Genomic DNA, 18,475 nt, shown 5'->3' with positions numbered 1-18,475 from the left:
ACTGGCTGGCAGTGGGATGTGAGCTGTGTGGTGCCGGCAGTGTGTGACTGGCTGGCAGTGGGATGTGAGCTGTGTGGTGCCGGCAGTGTGTGATTGGCTGGCAGCGGGATGTGAGCTGTGTGGTGCCGGCAGTGTGTGATTGGCTGGCAGCGGGATGTGAGCTGTGTGGTGCCGGCAATGTGTGACTGGCTGGCAGCGGAATGTGAGCTGTGTGGTGTCGGCAGTGCGTGACTGGCTGGGAGTGGGATGTGAGCTGTGTGGTGCCGGCAGTGTGTGACTGGCTGGCAGCGGGCTATGTGGTGCCGGCAGTGTGTGACTGGCTGGCAGTGGGATGTGAGCTGTGTGGTGCCGGCAGTGTGTGATTGGCTGGCAGCGGGCTGTGTGGTGTCGGCAGTGTGTGACTGGCTGGCAGTGGGATGTGAGCTGTGTGGTGCCAGCAGTGTGTGATTGGCTGGCAGCGGGCTGTGTGGTGCCGGCAGTGTGTGACTGGCGGGCTGTGAGCTGTGTGGTGCCGGCAGTGTGTGATTGGCGGGCTGTGAGCTGTGTGGTGCCGACAGTGTGTGATTGGCTGGCAGCGGGCTGTGTGGTGCCGGCATTGTGTGACTGGCTGGCAGTGGGATGTGAGCTGTGTGGGGCCGGCAGTCACACACTGCTGGCACCACACAGCCCGCTGCCAGCCAATCACACACTGCCGGCACCACACAGCTCACAGCCCACTGCCAGCCAGTCACACAGGCTGTGTGGTGCCGGCAGTGTGTGACTGGCTGGCAGCGGGCTGTGAGCTGTGTGGTGCCGGCAGTGTGTGATTGGCTGGCAGCGGGCTGTGAGCTGTGTGGTGCCAGCAGTGTGTGATTGGCTGGCAGCGGGCTGTGTGGTGCCGGCAGTGTGTGACTGGCTGGCAGCGGGCTGTGAGCTGTGTGGTGCCGGCAGTGTGTGATTGGTGGGCTGTGAGCTGTGTGGTGCCGGCAGTGTGTGGTTGGCTGGCAGCGAGCTGTGTGATTGGCTGGCAGCGGGCTGTGTGGTGCCGGCAGTGTGTGACTGGCTGGCAGTGGGATGTGAGCTGTGTGGTGTCGGCAGTGCGTGACTGGCTGGCAGTGGGATGTGAGCTGTGTGGTGCCGGCAGTGTGTGACTGGCTGTCAGCTGGCTGTGTGGTGCCGGCAGTGTGGGACTGGCTGGCAGTGGGATGTGAGCTGTGTGGTGCCAGCAGTGTGTGATTGGCTGGCAGCGGGCTGTGTGGTGCCGGCAGTGTGTGACTGGCGGGCTGTGAGCTGTGTGGTGCCGGCAGTGTGTGATTGGTGGGCTGTGAGCTGTGTGGTGCCGGCAGTGTGTGATTGGCTGGCAGCGGGCTGTGTGGTGCCGGCATTGTGTGACTGGCTGGCAGTGGGATGTGAGCTGTGTGGGGCCGGCAGTCACACACTGCTGGCACCACACAGCCCGCTGCCAGCCAATCACACACTGCCGGCACCACACAGCTCACAGCCCGCTGCCAGCCAGTCACACAGGCTGTGTGGTGCCGGCAGTGTGTGACTGGCTGGCAGCGGGCTGTGAGCTGTGTGGTGCCGGCAGTGTGTGATTGGCTGGCAGCGGGCTGTGAGCTGTGTGGTGCCAGCAGTGTGTGATTGGCTGGCAGCGGGCTGTGTGGTGCCGGCAGTGTGTGACTGGCTGGCAGCGGGCTGTGAGCTGTGTGGTGCCGGCAGTGTGTGATTGGCAGGCTGTGAGCTGTGTGGTGCCGGCAGTGTGTGGTTGGCTGGCAGCGAGCTGTGTGATTGGCTGGCAGCGGGCTGTGTGGTGCCGGCAGTGTGTGACTGGCTGGCAGTGGGATGTGAGCTGTGTGGTGCCAGCAGTCACACACTGCCGGCACCACACAGCCCGCTGCCAGCCAATCGCACACTGCCGGCACCACACAGCTCACATCCCGCTGCCAGCCAATCGCACACTGCCGGCACCACACAGCTCACATCCCGCTGCCAGCTAGTCACACACTGCCGGCACCTCACATCCCACTGCCAGCCAGTCACACACTGCCGGCACCACACAGCCCGCTGCCAGCCAGTCACACACTGCCGGCACCACACAGCTCACATCCCACTGCCAGCCAGTCGCACACTGCCGGCACCTCACAGCCCCCGCACAGCCAGTCACACTCTGCCGGCACCACACAGCTCACAGCCTGCTACCAGCCAGTCACATACTGCCGGCCATAGGTGTGCGCAGCACATTTCCTTAGGGCATGTATAACACCACCAATAAGACGTGTCTACCATCATCTAATGGCACTAGCTACAATATAACACTCTATGTGCGTACGCCTATGCTACCGGCACAACACAGCCCATGATAGCCCGCTGCTAGCCAGTCACACACTGCCGGCACCTCACAGCCCGCTGCCAGCCAGTCACACACTGCCGGCACCACACAGCTCACATCCCGCTGCTAGACAGTCAGACACTGCCGGCACCACACAGCTCACCGCCCGCTGCCAGCCAGTCACACACTGCCGGCACCACACAGCTCACATCCTGCTGCTAGACAGTCAGACACTGCCGGCACCACACAGCTCACAGCCCGCTGCCAGCCAGTCACACACTGCCGGCACCACACAGCTCACGGCCCGCTGCCAGACAGTCATACACTGCCGGCACCACACAGCCCGCTGCCAGCAAGTCATACACTGCCGGCACCACACAGCCCGCTGCCAGCAAGTCATACACTGCCGGCTCCTCACAGCCCGCTGCCCGCCAATCACACACTGCCGGCACCACACAGCTCACATCCCGCTGCCAGCCAGTCACACACTGCTGGCACCACACACCTCACAGCCCACTGCCAGTCAGTCACACACTGCCGGCACCTCACAGCCCACTGCTAGCCAGTCACACACTGCCGGCACCACACAGCCCATAGCCCGCTGCCAGCCAGTCACACACTGCTGGCACCACACAGCCCATAGCCTGCTGCCAGCCAGTCACACACTGCTGGCACCTCACAGCCCATAGCCCGCTGCCAGCCAGTCACACACTGGTGGCACCACACCGCTCCCATCCTGCTCCCATCCAGTACCCTGCTGCAATAAGTACTGAGACACTCCTGCGTCTCAGGCAGATGGAACGCCTCTCCGACGGTGCCCTCGTGATCCTCTTTCCGCAGGAATCCGCCAGCGCATGGGATTTGGCGGTTATCTGCGCTGTGTGAGGGGCGCTCACTAGGCTTGCCAGGGACACCGGGGACAGAGCTGCAGCTCCCAAGGAAAGTGCAGCGACTACGCTGCCTGACGGGGACACTACGCAGGGCTGCCACTGGGCTACGCAGGGCTGCCGCGGGGACACTATGCTGACTACGCAGGGCTGCCGCTGGGCTACGCTGACTACGCAGGGCTGCCGCAGGGACACTATGCTGACTACGCAGGGCTGCCGCTGGGCTACGCTGACTACGCAGGGCTCCCGAGGGCACACTATGCTGACTACGCAGGACCGCCGCGGGGACACTATGCTGACTACGCAGGGCTGCCGCGGGGACACTATGCTGACTACGCAGGGCTGCCGCGGGGATACTACGCTGACTACGCAGGGCTGCCGCGGGGACGCTATGCTGACTATGAGGGCTGCCGCGGGGACACTATGCTGACTACGCAGGGCTGCCGCGGGGACTCTATGCTGACTACGCAGGGCTGCCGCGGGCACTCTATGCTGACTACGCAGGGCTGCCGCGGGGACACTATGCTGACTACGCAGGGCTGCCGCGGGGACACTATGCTGACTACGCAGGGCTGCCGCGGGGATACTACGCTGACTACGCAGGGCTGCCGCGGGGACGCTATGCTGACTATGAGGGCTGCCGCGGGGACACTATGCTGACTACGCAGGGCTGCCGCGGGGACTCTATGCTGACTACGCAGGGCTGCCGCGGGCACTCTATGCTGACTACGCAAGGCTGCCGCGGGGACTCTATGCTGACTACGCAGGGCTGCCGCGGGGACTCTATGCTGACTACGCAGGGCTGCCGCGGGGACTCTATGCTGACTATGCAGGGCTGCCGCGGGGACTCTATGCTGACTACGCAGGGCTGCCCCGGGGACACTATGCTGACTACGCAGGGCTGCCGCGGGGACACTATGCTGACTACGCAGGGCTGCCGCGGGGACACTACGCTGACTACGCAGGGCTGCCGCGGGGACACTACGCTGACTACGCAGGGCTGCCGCGGGGACACTACGCTGACTACGCAGGGCTGCCCCGGGGACACTACGCTGACTACGCAGGGCTGCCGCGGGGACACTACGCTGACTACGCAGGGCTGCCCCGGGGACACTACGCTGACTACGCAGGGCTGCCGTGGGGACTCTATGCTGACTACGCAGGGCTGCCCCGGGGACACTATGCTGACTACGCAGGGCTGCCCCGGGGACACTATGCTGACTACGCAGGGCTGCCGCGGGGACACTATGCTGACTACGCAGGGCTGCCGCGCGGACACTACGCTGACTACGCAGGGCTGCCGCGGGGACACTATGCTGACTACGCAGGGCTGCCGCGCGGACACTACGCTGACTACGCTGGGCTGCCGCGCGGACACTACGCTGACTACGCAGGGCTGCCGTGGGGACACTACGCTGACTACGCAGGGCTGCCGTGAGGACACTACGCTGACTACGCAGGGCTTCTGCGGGGACACTATGCTGACTACGCAGGGCTGCCGCTGGGCTATGCTGAAAACTTAGCGTAGCCGGGTGCCGTGAAACTACACAAGTACCTTTTTTTTATTTTGCTGTCCATGTCGACACCTAAACACATGAACTCCCAAATTGTATAGAGATGGTTGTTAGGTTGTCGCATATTTGGTCGACACAAGCATACCTCCCAACACTCACGATTTCAGCGGGACAGTCCCGATTACCGGGTCCTGTCCCGCTGTCCCACCCGCGGCCGGAGGTGTCCCGCTGCGGGGGGGGGGGCAGTTGGGAGCCCCCCCAATTTAACAGAATGGACGCTGTGTGCATGCGCACAGTGTCTATTCCCGGGCGAAAACCGGGACGCCGGTCATTTGCATAAGCCACGCCCCTCATTTACATAAGCTGTGCCCCCTTTTTGGACGCTCCATAGTGTCCCTATTTCTGCAGCTACAAAGTTGGGAGGTATGCACAAGCATTGCATCAACAATGGCTAGGTCGACAGTAAAGGTCAACAGGAGGGTTTCACTGTTTTTGTAGCCGACGTGTCGCCGGGCGGTGTTTCATACCCTACCATGCACTAGGACGTGGAGGGGGAATCGCACATGTCCCAAGCATTGCGAGGCCTGCAAGGGGATGTGGTGTCAATGTCGACAATCGGGAAAATAAAATGTGAAACTGATGCCGACATTTTTTCTGCCGACTTAATGCTTGTTTCAACCTTCCAGTGCATGTCGATCTAACCTGTGTCGACCAAATGACCCATACCCAAATAGTAAACTGCATGCCCTCGCATCTCCAAGCACTATTTACGCAGAGCCAATTGGACAAGAACTCACTCCTAGGATCAGGGGCGTTTACTGAGAAGAGGAGGTCTGCGTGCCGCCTCCTGCATTCAGGCCCCTCCTCTCTCCCGGAAACCGTAGAGCACTATAACTAGAGTATGACCACTAGAGGGCTGAGACTATTGCGCATGCACACATCTCTGGCAATTTCTGGAGCGTTGCTGCCGTCGTTGCGGAATTCCAGAGGGGAAAGTATTAAAATAAATGGGTGCAGAGTGTGCGACATTATACATTCTATTCTAATAGTGTCATGTATCTTTCCCAATTTCTGACTATTATTTTATCTTGCAGGGAGACTCCGGAGGACCCCTGGTCTGTGATGTTGGTGGGGTTTGGTATCAGGTTGGTATTGTGAGCTGGGGAACGGGATGCGCCTTACCAAACCGCCCTGGGGTATACACCTACGTTCCCGATTACTATAGTTGGATCACTGGTGCGGAAGCCAATGGAGGACCCAGGACCGCCACATCGTCCATTTCTGTTTTAATCGCAACGTTGTTGCTCTTAAAGACATTACATTAAAATGACTGCACAGATGTCGCAGGATTACTTTTATCGCTATTAATGTATTATTGATGCTTTACTGGACTTTACATTTGTGAATAGTTTAGGATAATAAAAATATTTCCCCCAAATGGAATGTATTTCAATATCTCATCAGACAACCGGATGTGTGATTTATTGCATGTAAACCCGCGTTGTCTGAAATGCTCGACCGCTAGTGATAGGGTGTCACTCATCATGATAAAGTGTCACAAACTACAGTAGTATTCTATAGTGGCACTTTATCACAAACAGTGATGTCTTATCGCAGGGGTGGATTGTCAAAAGAAGCCACGTTGGGTGTGTGTGTAATCAAATGAACTTACCACAGGTGGACTCTAATTAGGAACTGTAGGAACATCTTAAGGATGATCAGTGGAAACAGGACGCACCTGAGCTCAATTTTGAGCTTCATGGCAAAGGCTGTGAGTACATGTGATTTCTTATTTTTTTTTTTTTTTTTTATTAAATTTGCAAACATCTCCCCAAAACCTTTTTTTTCATGTTGTCACTATAGGGAATTGTGTATAGAATTTTGAGAACAAAAAAAGAATTTATTCCATTGTGTAATATGGCTGTAACATAACAAAATGTGGAAACAGTGAAGCGCTGTAAATAGTTTCTGGATGCACTATACAGTATATGTATGTATGTATATAAATATATTAGAGATACACACCTTGGTCCGTTAGGACCTCCTATAGTATTCCCAAGCAGCTATAGATGGTTATAACTCTCTGGCAATAGTACCAGACTTCATATTATACAGGGGTTTAGCCTCCCCAAATGGCATAATCCACCACCACTAGTATGTATTGGTGCCCTCAAGCAGTCTTTTTCACTGGCCCTATCAGATTCATACTGTACCAATCCGCTCCATAGGCACAGAAATGATAGGGAGGGGTACCAGTGGAGACCCAAACTCTGGCCGAGGGTCTGTCCTCTGGTACACTGGGCATTCCTGGCAATACCTCTTAACTGTGGGATAGTAGCCTGGCTAAAAGAACCTTAACCGAATGCGTCAGAGTTTTCTCCTACCCTAAATGTCCACCCCACAGCTGCGTATGTGCAGCTTCTAATACCAACTGCTCAAGTTTTCAAGGAAATAACAACTGATCTCCTCTTTTCCCTTGTAAAGTACAGATGCAGATGTTCTCCCCCTTGCCGTCAGCGCACCAGATTTCAGTATCTGGTGGAGAGCGGGCCAATGGACGTGGGCATTCTAACACGCTCACGCACCCTGTCCGCTGGCTGCCGATGGTGCGGAGGACGGCGGGATGGGAGACGCTCAGGTGCGAGGGGCGCCATCTGTAGTAACACGTTATAGCAAATCATTTTTCAATACAAAATATGGCACCATCATGGCAAATATGATGGTAAAGCAGCAATCCCCACACCATGAACTACTTTTACAGTCTCAAAGGTGTGTACCAGATTTCTGTCATCGGGCTGATCTCGCCCAAAGTCCTGCAGTGATATCTTCGGTACTTCTTTACTTTCACGGCGCCAGCATGGCGCCGTGCGTCTGAGTCCCCTTGCGGGGCTCGCTTCGCTCGCCCATGCTGCGGGCTCGGTGGCTCGCTACGCTCGCCACGCTATTTAAAATCAACTCCATGCCAACATGGATAGTGGAGGTATGAACTATCCATGTTGGCATGGCGTTAAGTTCCTTTATTTTACATAGTTTGTGGCGAGAGTAGAAGCCGGAAGTAGCACGGCGCCATGCTGGCGCCGTGAAAGTAAAGAAGTACCATATCTTCTCACAAACCGGGTTCCATTGGGCCTCAGGCTGTCTCCTAGGGTGGTTCGGTATCTTCAATAGCTCTCCCGCATGCCAAGCCTTGGTAGTCTCTGGACTCTCTGTTGCCTTAACGGCTGCCTGTCCGTTAGTGTCCTGCCATGTAACCAGCCCTGCAGCAACTGGAAGTCACAGCCCAGGATTAACTGATGTTTGTCTGGATTTCAGCTCAGCCACCACCTTTAATGGCCGGCCTTGGATTATCTGGTAAGTATACACGTGGGCACTCCTCAACATTGCCATGTATACACAACACCCTGACAGGAGGCAGGACTTTGTCAGCTCCTGGAGAAACCAAGTTGGCAGCTACAATGGTGAGCTCACTGCCAATGTACACCAGTGCCCAGATCTCCCAGCCTTCCAACTGTACCATCATCCAGGACAGGGTGCACTCTACTAGGAATACACCCGCAGCCGCCATGCTGACCAACCACCGAGCCACTTTTCCTACACTGAAATCCATCGGCTCTCCCTGTCCCGCCACACATGACCAAGCTCGCTCCATTCAAAGCATACCATGAGAGGGAAGCCTTTGGCTTAACCACCGGGACCTGAGTTCTGGGCTTTAGTACTGGCAAGAAACATGACCTGGCCTTACTCACCAACAATATGGAGGAATTGCTCAAAAAGTTTGGTGAACTGGCAGCTGGGCCAGTTAGACAGGGAGCCATCCCAAACATGTGGCTGTGTGCTGGTATCATGCAAAGGAATGCCTCTGTCTCTCCCGCTCCTGCCCAGTTTTATGTATCTCTTAGCACTTCATGTAGCAGCTGATTCTGAGCTTGCTGCCCCTGTTTCTGAGATTGCAGTCTATTAGCCAGGTGCTGCTGTCCGGCAGCCATCTTCTGCTGCCCCTCATACCTCATCTGGACCTAAGGTTTGCTGCCCAGCTTCTAGTTCAGCAAACTTTTTAAGCAATTCATCCATATTGCCTTGTGCTTCCCCTTTAACCCCTTCACGACATTTGACGTATATATACGTCATGGCCGGGAAGTACTTCCCGACCGTTGACGTATATATACGTCATGGCTTAAAACTGTCACTGCGTCTAGAGACGCAGTGACAGAGGGACGATGTTTGCTGTCCCTGACAGCAGACATGTCCGTGCATGCCCAGGGGGGGCTGCGATGCCGCCCCCCCCGTCGGCGATCGCTGTGATTGGCTGTTCAGTGTGAACAGCCATTCACAGCGTTTTCTGTGTCACCGGCGAATAACGTTCGCCGGTGACACGGGATCGGAGGTGATTGGTGCTGTAAAGTACAGCACCAATCACCGCAGGGTGTAAGGGTGACACTGGTGTCACCCCACCTCACCCCGCCCGCCCCCAAAGGCCGTGATTGGTTCGTCGGACCGACGGACCAATCACAGCCAAGGAGGGGGGTTTAAACTAACGGTGACTGCACTGCAGACGCCATTCCGGTCTGGAATAGCGTGCAGTGCGGTCACCGTGCCCAGCTGCCGCCAATACTGACCAGAACCCATCCAAATACTTACCTGATCACTGCCTAGATATTGCTTATTCTTGTGACATCTTGTGACATCCTGTGACATCTTGTGCTGCTGCGAGTTATTAGATAGAGAGAGAGATAGAGAGAGATAGAGAGAGATAGAGAGGCCTAGTGCTATATTTTGTGCTGCTGCAGTGTGATAGAGCTATAGATAGAGAGATAGAGAGAGATAGAGAGAGAGAGATAGAGAGAGAGATAGTGACAGATAGTGACAGATTGTGCTATATATTTTTTATATAACTGAAAGAGATATAGAGAGATAGAGAGAGATAGAGAGGCCTAGTGCTATATTTTGTGCTGCTGCAGTGTGATAGAGCTATAGATAGAGAGATAGAGAGAGATAGAGAGAGATAGAGAGAGAGAGATAGTGACAGATTGTGCTATATATTTTTTATATAACTGAAAGAGATAGAGAGAGATAGAGAGAGATAGAGAGGCCTAGTGCTATATTTTGTGCTGCTGCAGTGTGATAGAGCTATAGATAGATAGAGAGAGATAGAGAGAGAGAGATAGAGAGAGATAGAGAGATAGTGACAGATTGTGCTATATATTTTTTATATAACTGACTGCTGCCCCCCCTTTTGTGCTGATCAGTATAAATTAACTGATCAGCAACTTTTTGGGGGCGCAGGTTTTTTTTTATATATAGATATACCTGTCAGTGCTGCTGCTGCAGTGTCATAGAGTGATAGATAGTGAGAGATAGAGAGATAGAGAGAGATAGTGACAGAGAGTGCTAAATTTTGTGTCTGCTGCCCCCGCCTTTTGTGCTGATCACTATATCTGAGGTGATCAGCAACTTTTTGGGGGTACAGAGGTTTTTTTTTTTTATATATATACCTGTCAGTTGCTGCCAGTTGCACTGTCAGTTGCACCAAAGGTTGTGCACCTGCTGCCCCTCACTGGTAATCAGTGTCGCATCACTGATCACCTTTTTTTATTTTTTGTGAGTGCTGTGGGGTCTTTTTTAAATTTTTTTTTTACACACACTGTGATTTTGTGTGTGTCCTGTGGCCACTGTGCGCTGATCAGTGACGTACATCACTGATCAGCTTTTTCGGCACAGGGTTGATCTATTTTTTTTTTTTTGATCAAATTCCTGTTGCCTTTGAGCGCTGTTCAGTGACGGACGTTACTGACCAACATCTGTGCTCAATTTTTGGCGCAGGACCTTTTTTTTTTTTTTAACCCCTTCCATTTTTTTTTTTTAACCCCTTCCATTTTTTTTTTTTTTAACCCTTCAATTTTTTTTTTTTGTATTTTTTTTTTCTGCACTACATACACACTACACACTACATACCCCCCGGGTTGAAATAAAGTTTGTACCCCCCCCTACACTATACACGTGTTGAAACATTTCACTACCAGTAACACAAAAATATAAATGGCATCCCAAATGTCATCCCAAATGTCGTCCCAGTCATCCAGGAGAATGTATTCAGTGGAGGAGGCATATGCCATGCTTGCTTCTGACTCTGACACAGCCAGTGAGGCAAGCGGGGAATTTGAAGGATTCGTCTTAAGCTCTTCTTCCTCCTCTGGTGATGAGGGACCCCCTCAAAGACGCCCCCGTAGAGCAGCTGAGACCCCCCCCCAATAATTGATCTCGTATGGACCCCACCACCAGACAATTTTGAGCCCCAGGTTCCTGAGTTTTTGGCCATCCCAGGAATCCAATTTGATTCAACAGGTCTCAGAGAAATTGACTTTTTCAAATTATTTTTCTCTGATGATTTTATAAATTTAATGGTGGACCAAACTAATTTATATGCCCAGCAGTTTATTGCTCAAAACCCCACGTCATCATTTGCTAGGTGGACCCCTGTAGATGCAGTAGAGATGATGACGTTTTGGGGTCTGGTGTTACACATGGGCATAGTAAAAAAGCCACAAATTAGGCAATATTGGAGTACAGATGTTCTGTACAGCACCCCATTTCACCGTATGGCCATGCCCCGGGCTCGTTTTGAGGCAATCCATAAATTTATACATTACACCGATAATGCACAGTGCCCACCCAGAGATGATCCCACCTTTGACAGGCTATTCAAAGTCAGGCCGGTCATTGATCATTTCAGTGCCAAATTTGCAGAGCTATACATCCCTGATAAATGTATTAGTATCGACGAGTCCCTTATACATTTTAAAGGAAGGGTTAAATTCCGCCAGTACCTTCCCAGTAAGAGGGCAAGGTATGGCATAAAAATGTATAAGCTGTGTGAAAGCACCACAGGGTACACCCACAAGTTTAGGGTATATGAAGGGAAGGATTCAAGAATTGAACCACCAGAATGCCCCCCCTCCCTCGTAGGTGTTAGTGGAAAAATTGTCTGGGATTTAATGCACCCCTTCCTGGATAAGGGTTATCACCTCTATGTGGATAACTTTTACACCAGCATCCCCCTGTTTAAGGCCCTTGGTTCAAGAGGTACAGCAGCTTGCGGTACTGTGCGCAAGAACCAAAGAGGCCTCCCCAAAATGCACATTGCCCAAGTAATGAGAAGGGGTGAAAGCAGGGGAATATGCACCGAAAATATGTTGTTGGTCAAATATAAGGACAAGAGGGATGTCCTTATACTGACAACAATTCATGGAGACAGTACCACCTCCATCCCTGTACGAGGTACCAGTACCCACACCTCAAAACCAAATTGTATCCTAGATTACAATAAGTACATGGGCGGAGTGGATCTTTCAGATCAGGTACTGAAGCCGTACAGTGCCCTGCGGAAAACAAATATCTGGTACAAGAAGCTGGCCGTGTATATCATCCAGATGGCACTGTATAACGCTTACGTGCTATTCCGTTCTACCGGCCAGAGGGGGACATTTATGCACTTTCAAGAGGAAGTCATAAAGAGCCTAATATTTGGGAATCAGCAGGCAGAGGGCCCCAGTACTTCTAGTACTGGCCCCCGTATTGTACCAGGGCAGCATTTTCCCAACGAAATCCCCTCCACTGCAAGAAAGGGCAGGACACAAAAAAGGTGCAAAGTTTGCTATAAAAAGGGAATAAGAAAGGATACTATTTTCCACTGTGAAACTTGCCCCGACAAACCCGGCCTATGTATAAAGGAGTGTTTCAAAATATACCACACATCTATGGATTATTAGGTTCATCATTTCACCGTGCTTCGGGGGTCTTGCTAATGCCACATAGCACCCACCATTCATTCCACCAGAATCTGAGCTGCAAAATCCAAAAATCACTCATTCCCTTCTGAGTCCTGCCATGCACCCAACTGGTATTTTTTGGTCACATGTGAGGCATTGCCGTACTCTGGAGAAATGGGGGCACAGATTTTGGGGTGCTTTGTCTCCTTCATTCCTTGTGAAAATGAAAAATTTTGAGCCAGAAGTACATTTTTGTGTAAAAAAATGTATTTTTTTCATTTTTACTGCCCAGTTGTACCAAAATTGATGAAACCCCTGGGGGTTTGAAATGTACACTATACCCCTAGATGAATTCCCTGAGGGGTGTAGTTTGCAAAATGGGGTCACTTGTGGGGGGGTTCCACTGTATTGGTAATGCAACATAACACTCACCATTCATTCCACCAAAATCTGTGCTCCAAAATCCAAAAATCACTCCTTCCCTTCTGAGTCCTGCCATGCACCCAACTGGTATTTTTTGGTCACATGTGAGGCATTGCCGTACTCTGGAGAAATGGGGGCACAGATTTTGGGGTGCTTTGTCTCCTTCATTCCTTGTGAAAATGAAAAATTTTGAGCCAGAAGTACATTTTTGTGTAAAAAAATGTATTTTTTTCATTTTCACTGCCCAGTTGTACCAAAATTGATGAAACCCCTGGGGGTTTGAAATGTACACTATACCCCTAGATGAATTCCCTGAGGGGTGTAGTTTGCAAAATGGGGTCACTTGTGGGGGGGTTCCACTGTATTGGTAATGCAACATAGCACCCACCATTCATTCCACCAAAATCTGTGCTCCAAAATCCAAAAATCACTCCTTCCCTTCTGAGTCCTGCCATGTACCCAACTGGTATTTTTTGGTCACATGTGAGGCATTGCCGTACTCTGGAGAAATGGGGGCACAGATTTTGGGGTGCTTTGTCTCCTTCATTCCTTGTGAAAATGAAAAATTTTGAGCCAGAAGTACATTTTTGTGTAAAAAAATGTATTTTTTTCATTTTCACTGCCCAGTTGTACCAAAATTGATGAAACCCCTGGGGGTTTGAAATGTACACTATACCCCTAGATGAATTCCCTGAGGGGTGTAGTTTGCAAAATGGGGTCACTTGTGGGGGGGTTCCACTGTATTGGTAATGCAACATAGCACCCACCATTCATTCCACCAAAATCTGTGCTCCAAAATCCAAAAATCACTCCTTCCCTTCTGAGTCCTGCCATGCACCCAACTGGTATTTTTTGGTCACATGTGAGGCATTGCCGTACTCTGGAGAAATGGGGGCACAGATTTTGGGGTGCTTTGTCTCCTTCATTCCTTGTGAAAATGAAAAATTTTGAGCCAGAAGTACATTTTTGTGTAAAAAAATGTATTTTTTTCATTTTCACTGCCCAGTTGTACCAAAATTGATGAAACCCCTGGGGGTTTGAAATGTACACTATACCCCTAGATGAATTCCCTGAGGGGTGTAGTTTGCAAAATGGGGTCACTTGTGGGGGGGTTCCACTGTATTGGTAATGCAACATAGCACCCACCATTCATTCCACCAAAATCTGTGCTCCAAAATCCAAAAATCACTCCTTCCCTTCTGAGTCCTGCCATGCACCCAACTGGTATTTTTTGGTCACATGTGAGGCATTGCCGTACTCTGGAGAAATGGGGGCACAGATTTTGGGGTGCTTTGTCTCCTTCATTCCTTGTGAAAATGAAAAATTTTGAGCCAGAAGTACATTTTTGTGTAAAAAAATGTATTTTTTTCATTTTCACTGCCCAGTTGTACCAAAATTGATGAAACCCCTGGGGGTTTGAAATGTACACTATACCCCTAGATGAATTCCCTGAGGGGTGTAGTTTGCAAAATGGGGTCACTTGTGGGGGGGTTCCACTGTATTGGTAATGCAACATAGCACCCACCATTCATTCCACCAAAATCTGTGCTCCAAAATCCAAAAATCACTCCTTCCCTTCTGAGTCCTGCCATGCACCCAACTGGTATTTTTTGGTCACATGTGAGGCATTGCCGTACTCTGGAGAAATGGGGGCACAGATTTTGGGGTGCTTTGTCTCCTTCATTCCTTGTGAAAATGAAAAATTTTGAGCCAGAAGTACATTTTTGTGTAAAAAAATGTATTTTTTTCATTTTCACTGCCCAGTTGTACCAAAATTGATGAAACCCCTGGGGGTTTGAAATGTACACTATACCCCTAGATGAATTCCCTGAGGGGTGTAGTTTGCAAAATGGGGTCACTTGTGGGGGGGTTCCACTGTATTGGTGCTTGGGGGGTCTTGCTAATGCGACATAGCACCCACCAAAATTCCACCAGAATCTGAGCTGCAAAATCCAAAAATCACTCCTTCCCTTCTAAGTCCTGCCATGCACCCAACTGGTATTTTTTGGTCACATGTGAGGCATTGCCGTACTCGGGAGAAATTGGGGCACAGATTTTGGGGTGCTTTGTCTCCTTCATTCCTTGTGAAAATGAAAAATTTTGAGCCAGAACTGCATGTTTGTGTAAAAAAATGTAATTTTCCATTTTCACATCCCAGTTGTACCAAAATTGGTGAAACCCCTGGGGGTTTGAAATGTACACTATACCCCTAGATGAATTCCCTGAGGGGTGTAGTTTGCAAAATGGGGTCACTTGTGGGGGGGTTCCACTGTATTGGTGCTTGGGGGGTCTTGCTAATGCGACATAGCACCCACCAAAATTCCACCAGAATCTGAGCTGCAAAATCCAAAAATCACTCCTTCCCTTCTAAGTCCTGCCATGCACCCAACTGGTATTTTTTGGTCACATGTGAGGCATTGCCGTACTCGGGAGAAATTGGGGCACAGATTTTGGGGTGCTTTGTCTCCTTCATTCCTTGTGAAAATGAAAAATTTTGAGCCAGAACTGCATGTTTGTGTAAAAAAATGTAATTTTCCATTTTCACATCCCAGTTGTACCAAAATTGGTGAAACCCCTGGGGGTTTGAAATGTACACTATACCCCTAGATGAATTCCCTGAGGGGTGTAGTTTGCAAAATGGGGTCACTTGTGGGGGGGTTCCACTGTATTGGTGCTTGGGGGGTCTTGCTAATGCGACATAGCACCCACCAAAATTCCACCAGAATCTGAGCTGCAAAATCCAAAAATCACTCCTTCCCTTCTGAGTCCTGCCATGCACCCAACTGGTATTTTTTGGTCACATGTGAGGCATTGCCGTACTCGGGAGAAATTGGGGCACAGATTTTGGGGTGCTTTGTCTCCTTCATTCCTTGTGAAAATGAAAAATTTTGAGCCAGAACTGCATGTTTGTGTAAAAAAATGTAATTTTCCATTTTCACATCCCAGTTGTACCAAAATTGGTGAGACCCCTGGGGGTTTGAAATGTACACTATACCCCTAGATGAATTCCCTGAGGGGTGTAGTTTGCAAAATGGGGTCACTTGTGGGGGGGTTCCACTGTATTGGTGCTTGGGGGGTCTTGCTAATGCGACATAGCACCCACCAAAATTCCACCAGAATCTGAGCTGCAAAATCCAAAAATCACTCCTTCCCTTCTAAGTCCTGCCATGCACCCAACTGGTATTTTTTGGTCACATGTGAGGCATTGCCGTACTCGGGAGAAATTGGGGCACAGATTTTGGGGTGCTTTGTCTCCTTCATTCCTTGTGAAAATGAAAAATTTTGAGCCAGAACTGCATGTTTGTGTAAAAAAATGTAATTTTCCATTTTCACATCCCAGTTGTACCAAAATTGGTGAAACCCCTGGGGGTTTGAAATGTACACTATACCCCTAGATGAATTCCCTGAGGGGTGTAGTTTGCAAAATGGGGTCATTTGTGGGGGGGTTCCACTGTATTGGTGCTTGGGGGGTCTTGCTAATGCGACATAGCACCCACCAAAATTCCACCAGAATCTGAGCTGCAAAATCCAAAAATCACTCATTCCCTTCTAAGTCCTGCCATGCACCCAACTGGTATTTTTTGGTCACATGTGAGGCATTGCCGTACTCGGGAGAAATTGGGGCACAGATTTTGGGGTGCTTTGTCTCCTTCATTCCTTGTGAAAATGAAAAATTTTGAGCCAGAACTGCATGTTTGTGTAAAAAAATGTAATTTTCCATTTTCACATCCCAGTTGTACCAAAATTGGTGAAACCCCTGGGGGTTTGAAATATACACTATACCCCTAGATGAATTCCCTGAGGGGTGTAGTTTGCAAAATGGGGTCACTTGTGGGGGGGTTCCACTGTATTGGTGCTTGGGGGGTCTTGCTAATGCGACATAGCACCCACCAAAATTCCACCAGAATCTGAGCTGCAAAATCCAAAAATCACTCCTTCCCTTCTAAGTCCTGCCATGCACCCAACTGGTATTTTTTGGTCACATGTGAGGCATTGCCGTACTCGGGAGAAATTGGGGCACAGATTTTGGGGTGCTTTGTCTCCTTCATTCCTTGTGAAAATGAAAAATTTTGAGCCAGAACTGCATGTTTGTGTAAAAAAATGTAATTTTCCATTTTCACATCCCAGTTGTATCAAAATTGATGAAACCCCTGGGGGTTTGAAATGTACACTATACCCCTAGATGAATTCCCTGAGGGGTGTACTTTGCAAAATGGGGTGACTTGTGGGGGGGTTCCACTGTATTGGTGCTTTGGGAGTCTTGCTAATGCAACATAGTACCCACCATTCATTCCACCAAAATCTTTGCTGCAAAATCCAAAAATCACTCCTTCCCTTCTGAGTCCTGCCATGCACCCAACTGGTATTTTTTGGTCACATGTGAGGCATTGCCATACTCGGGAGAAATTGGGGCACAGATTTTGGGGTGCTTTGTCTCCTTCATTCCTTGTGAAAATGAAAAATTTTGAGCCAGAACTGCATGTTTGTGTAAAAAAATGTAATTTTTCATTTTCACATCCCAGTTGTACCAAAATTGGTGAAACCCCTGGGGGTTTGAAATGTACACTATACCCCTAGATGAATTCCCTGAGGGGTGTAGATTGCAAAATGGGGTGACTTGTGGGGGAGGTTCCTAACTTTTAGCACTTATGGTGCCTAGAAACCTACATGGTGCCTAAAAAAAAATCTCATAAAAAGGAGGCTCCAAAATCAAGTAGGTGCTCCTTCTATTATGAAGCCTGTGGTTTGGTCAACGTGCACACTAGGGCCACATATAGGATATTTTTGAAAACAAAAGAATTGGGGGAATCAATTTTTAGTCACATTTCTCTAGTAAAATCTACTGTATTCGTTAGAAAAATGTATTAAAATTGAAACTCTGCAAAAAAAAAGAAATTTTGAAATTTCACCTACACTTTGTTTTAATTCCTGTGAAACACCTAAAGGGTTAACAAACTTCCAAAATGCTGTTTTGAATACTGTGAGGGGTGCAGTTTTTGAAATGGCATCATTTATGGGGGTGTCTCACATACAAGTCCCTCAAAGTCACATCAGAACTGAACTGGTCCCTAAAAAAATCAGTGTTTGAAATTTTCATGAAAATTTGAGAATTTGCTATTCATATTGTAAGCCTCCTAGTGTCCAAAAAAATTAAAAGGAAGTTGAAATAATGATGGAAACATAAAGTAGACATATGGTCTATGTTAGTTATTAACTATTTTGAGTGGTATGATTATTTGTCTCACAAGCAGAAAATTTAACATTTTGCAAATTGCTAAATTTTCCATTTTTCCACGATATTTTGGTATTTTTCACAAAAAAACACAGACTGTATCGACCCAAATTTACCACTAATTTGAAGTACAATGTGTCACGAGAAAACAATCTCAAAATCACTGGGATAAGTAAAAGCAAAAAAAAGTTATCCCCACTTAAGTGAGACATGTCAGATTTGAAAAAAAGGGCTCTGTCATGAAGGCACAAACTGGCTCTGTCATGAAGGGGTTAAGGCAAACTTAGGAGGCTTAATATAATATAATGTGCCATACCCGGACAATAGACTTTAGTGTCACACAT

The 18,475-nt window shown here is 49.7% G+C and overlaps 1 protein-coding gene across 1 annotated transcript in view; it reads left to right on the top strand.

Moving 5' to 3' along the window:
- Nucleotides 1-18,475, top strand: part of LOC146021068 (serine protease 53-like) — a 97,002-nt gene that overhangs the window by 19,441 nt on the left and 59,086 nt on the right. The window contains exon 5 of the mRNA XM_083154869.1: nt 5,804-6,031. Coding sequence (XP_083010995.1) covers nt 5,804-6,031 — 228 coding nt within the window. The remainder of the gene's footprint in view (nt 1-5,803; nt 6,032-18,475) is intronic.

This window comes from Crinia signifera, chromosome 7 (assembly GCF_055691185.1).
Source record: "Crinia signifera chromosome 7, ASM5569118v1, whole genome shotgun sequence".
In the NCBI taxonomy this organism is placed as follows: Eukaryota; Metazoa; Chordata; class Amphibia; order Anura; family Myobatrachidae; genus Crinia; species Crinia signifera.
This window is presented reverse-complemented; position numbering and strand designations above follow the sequence as displayed.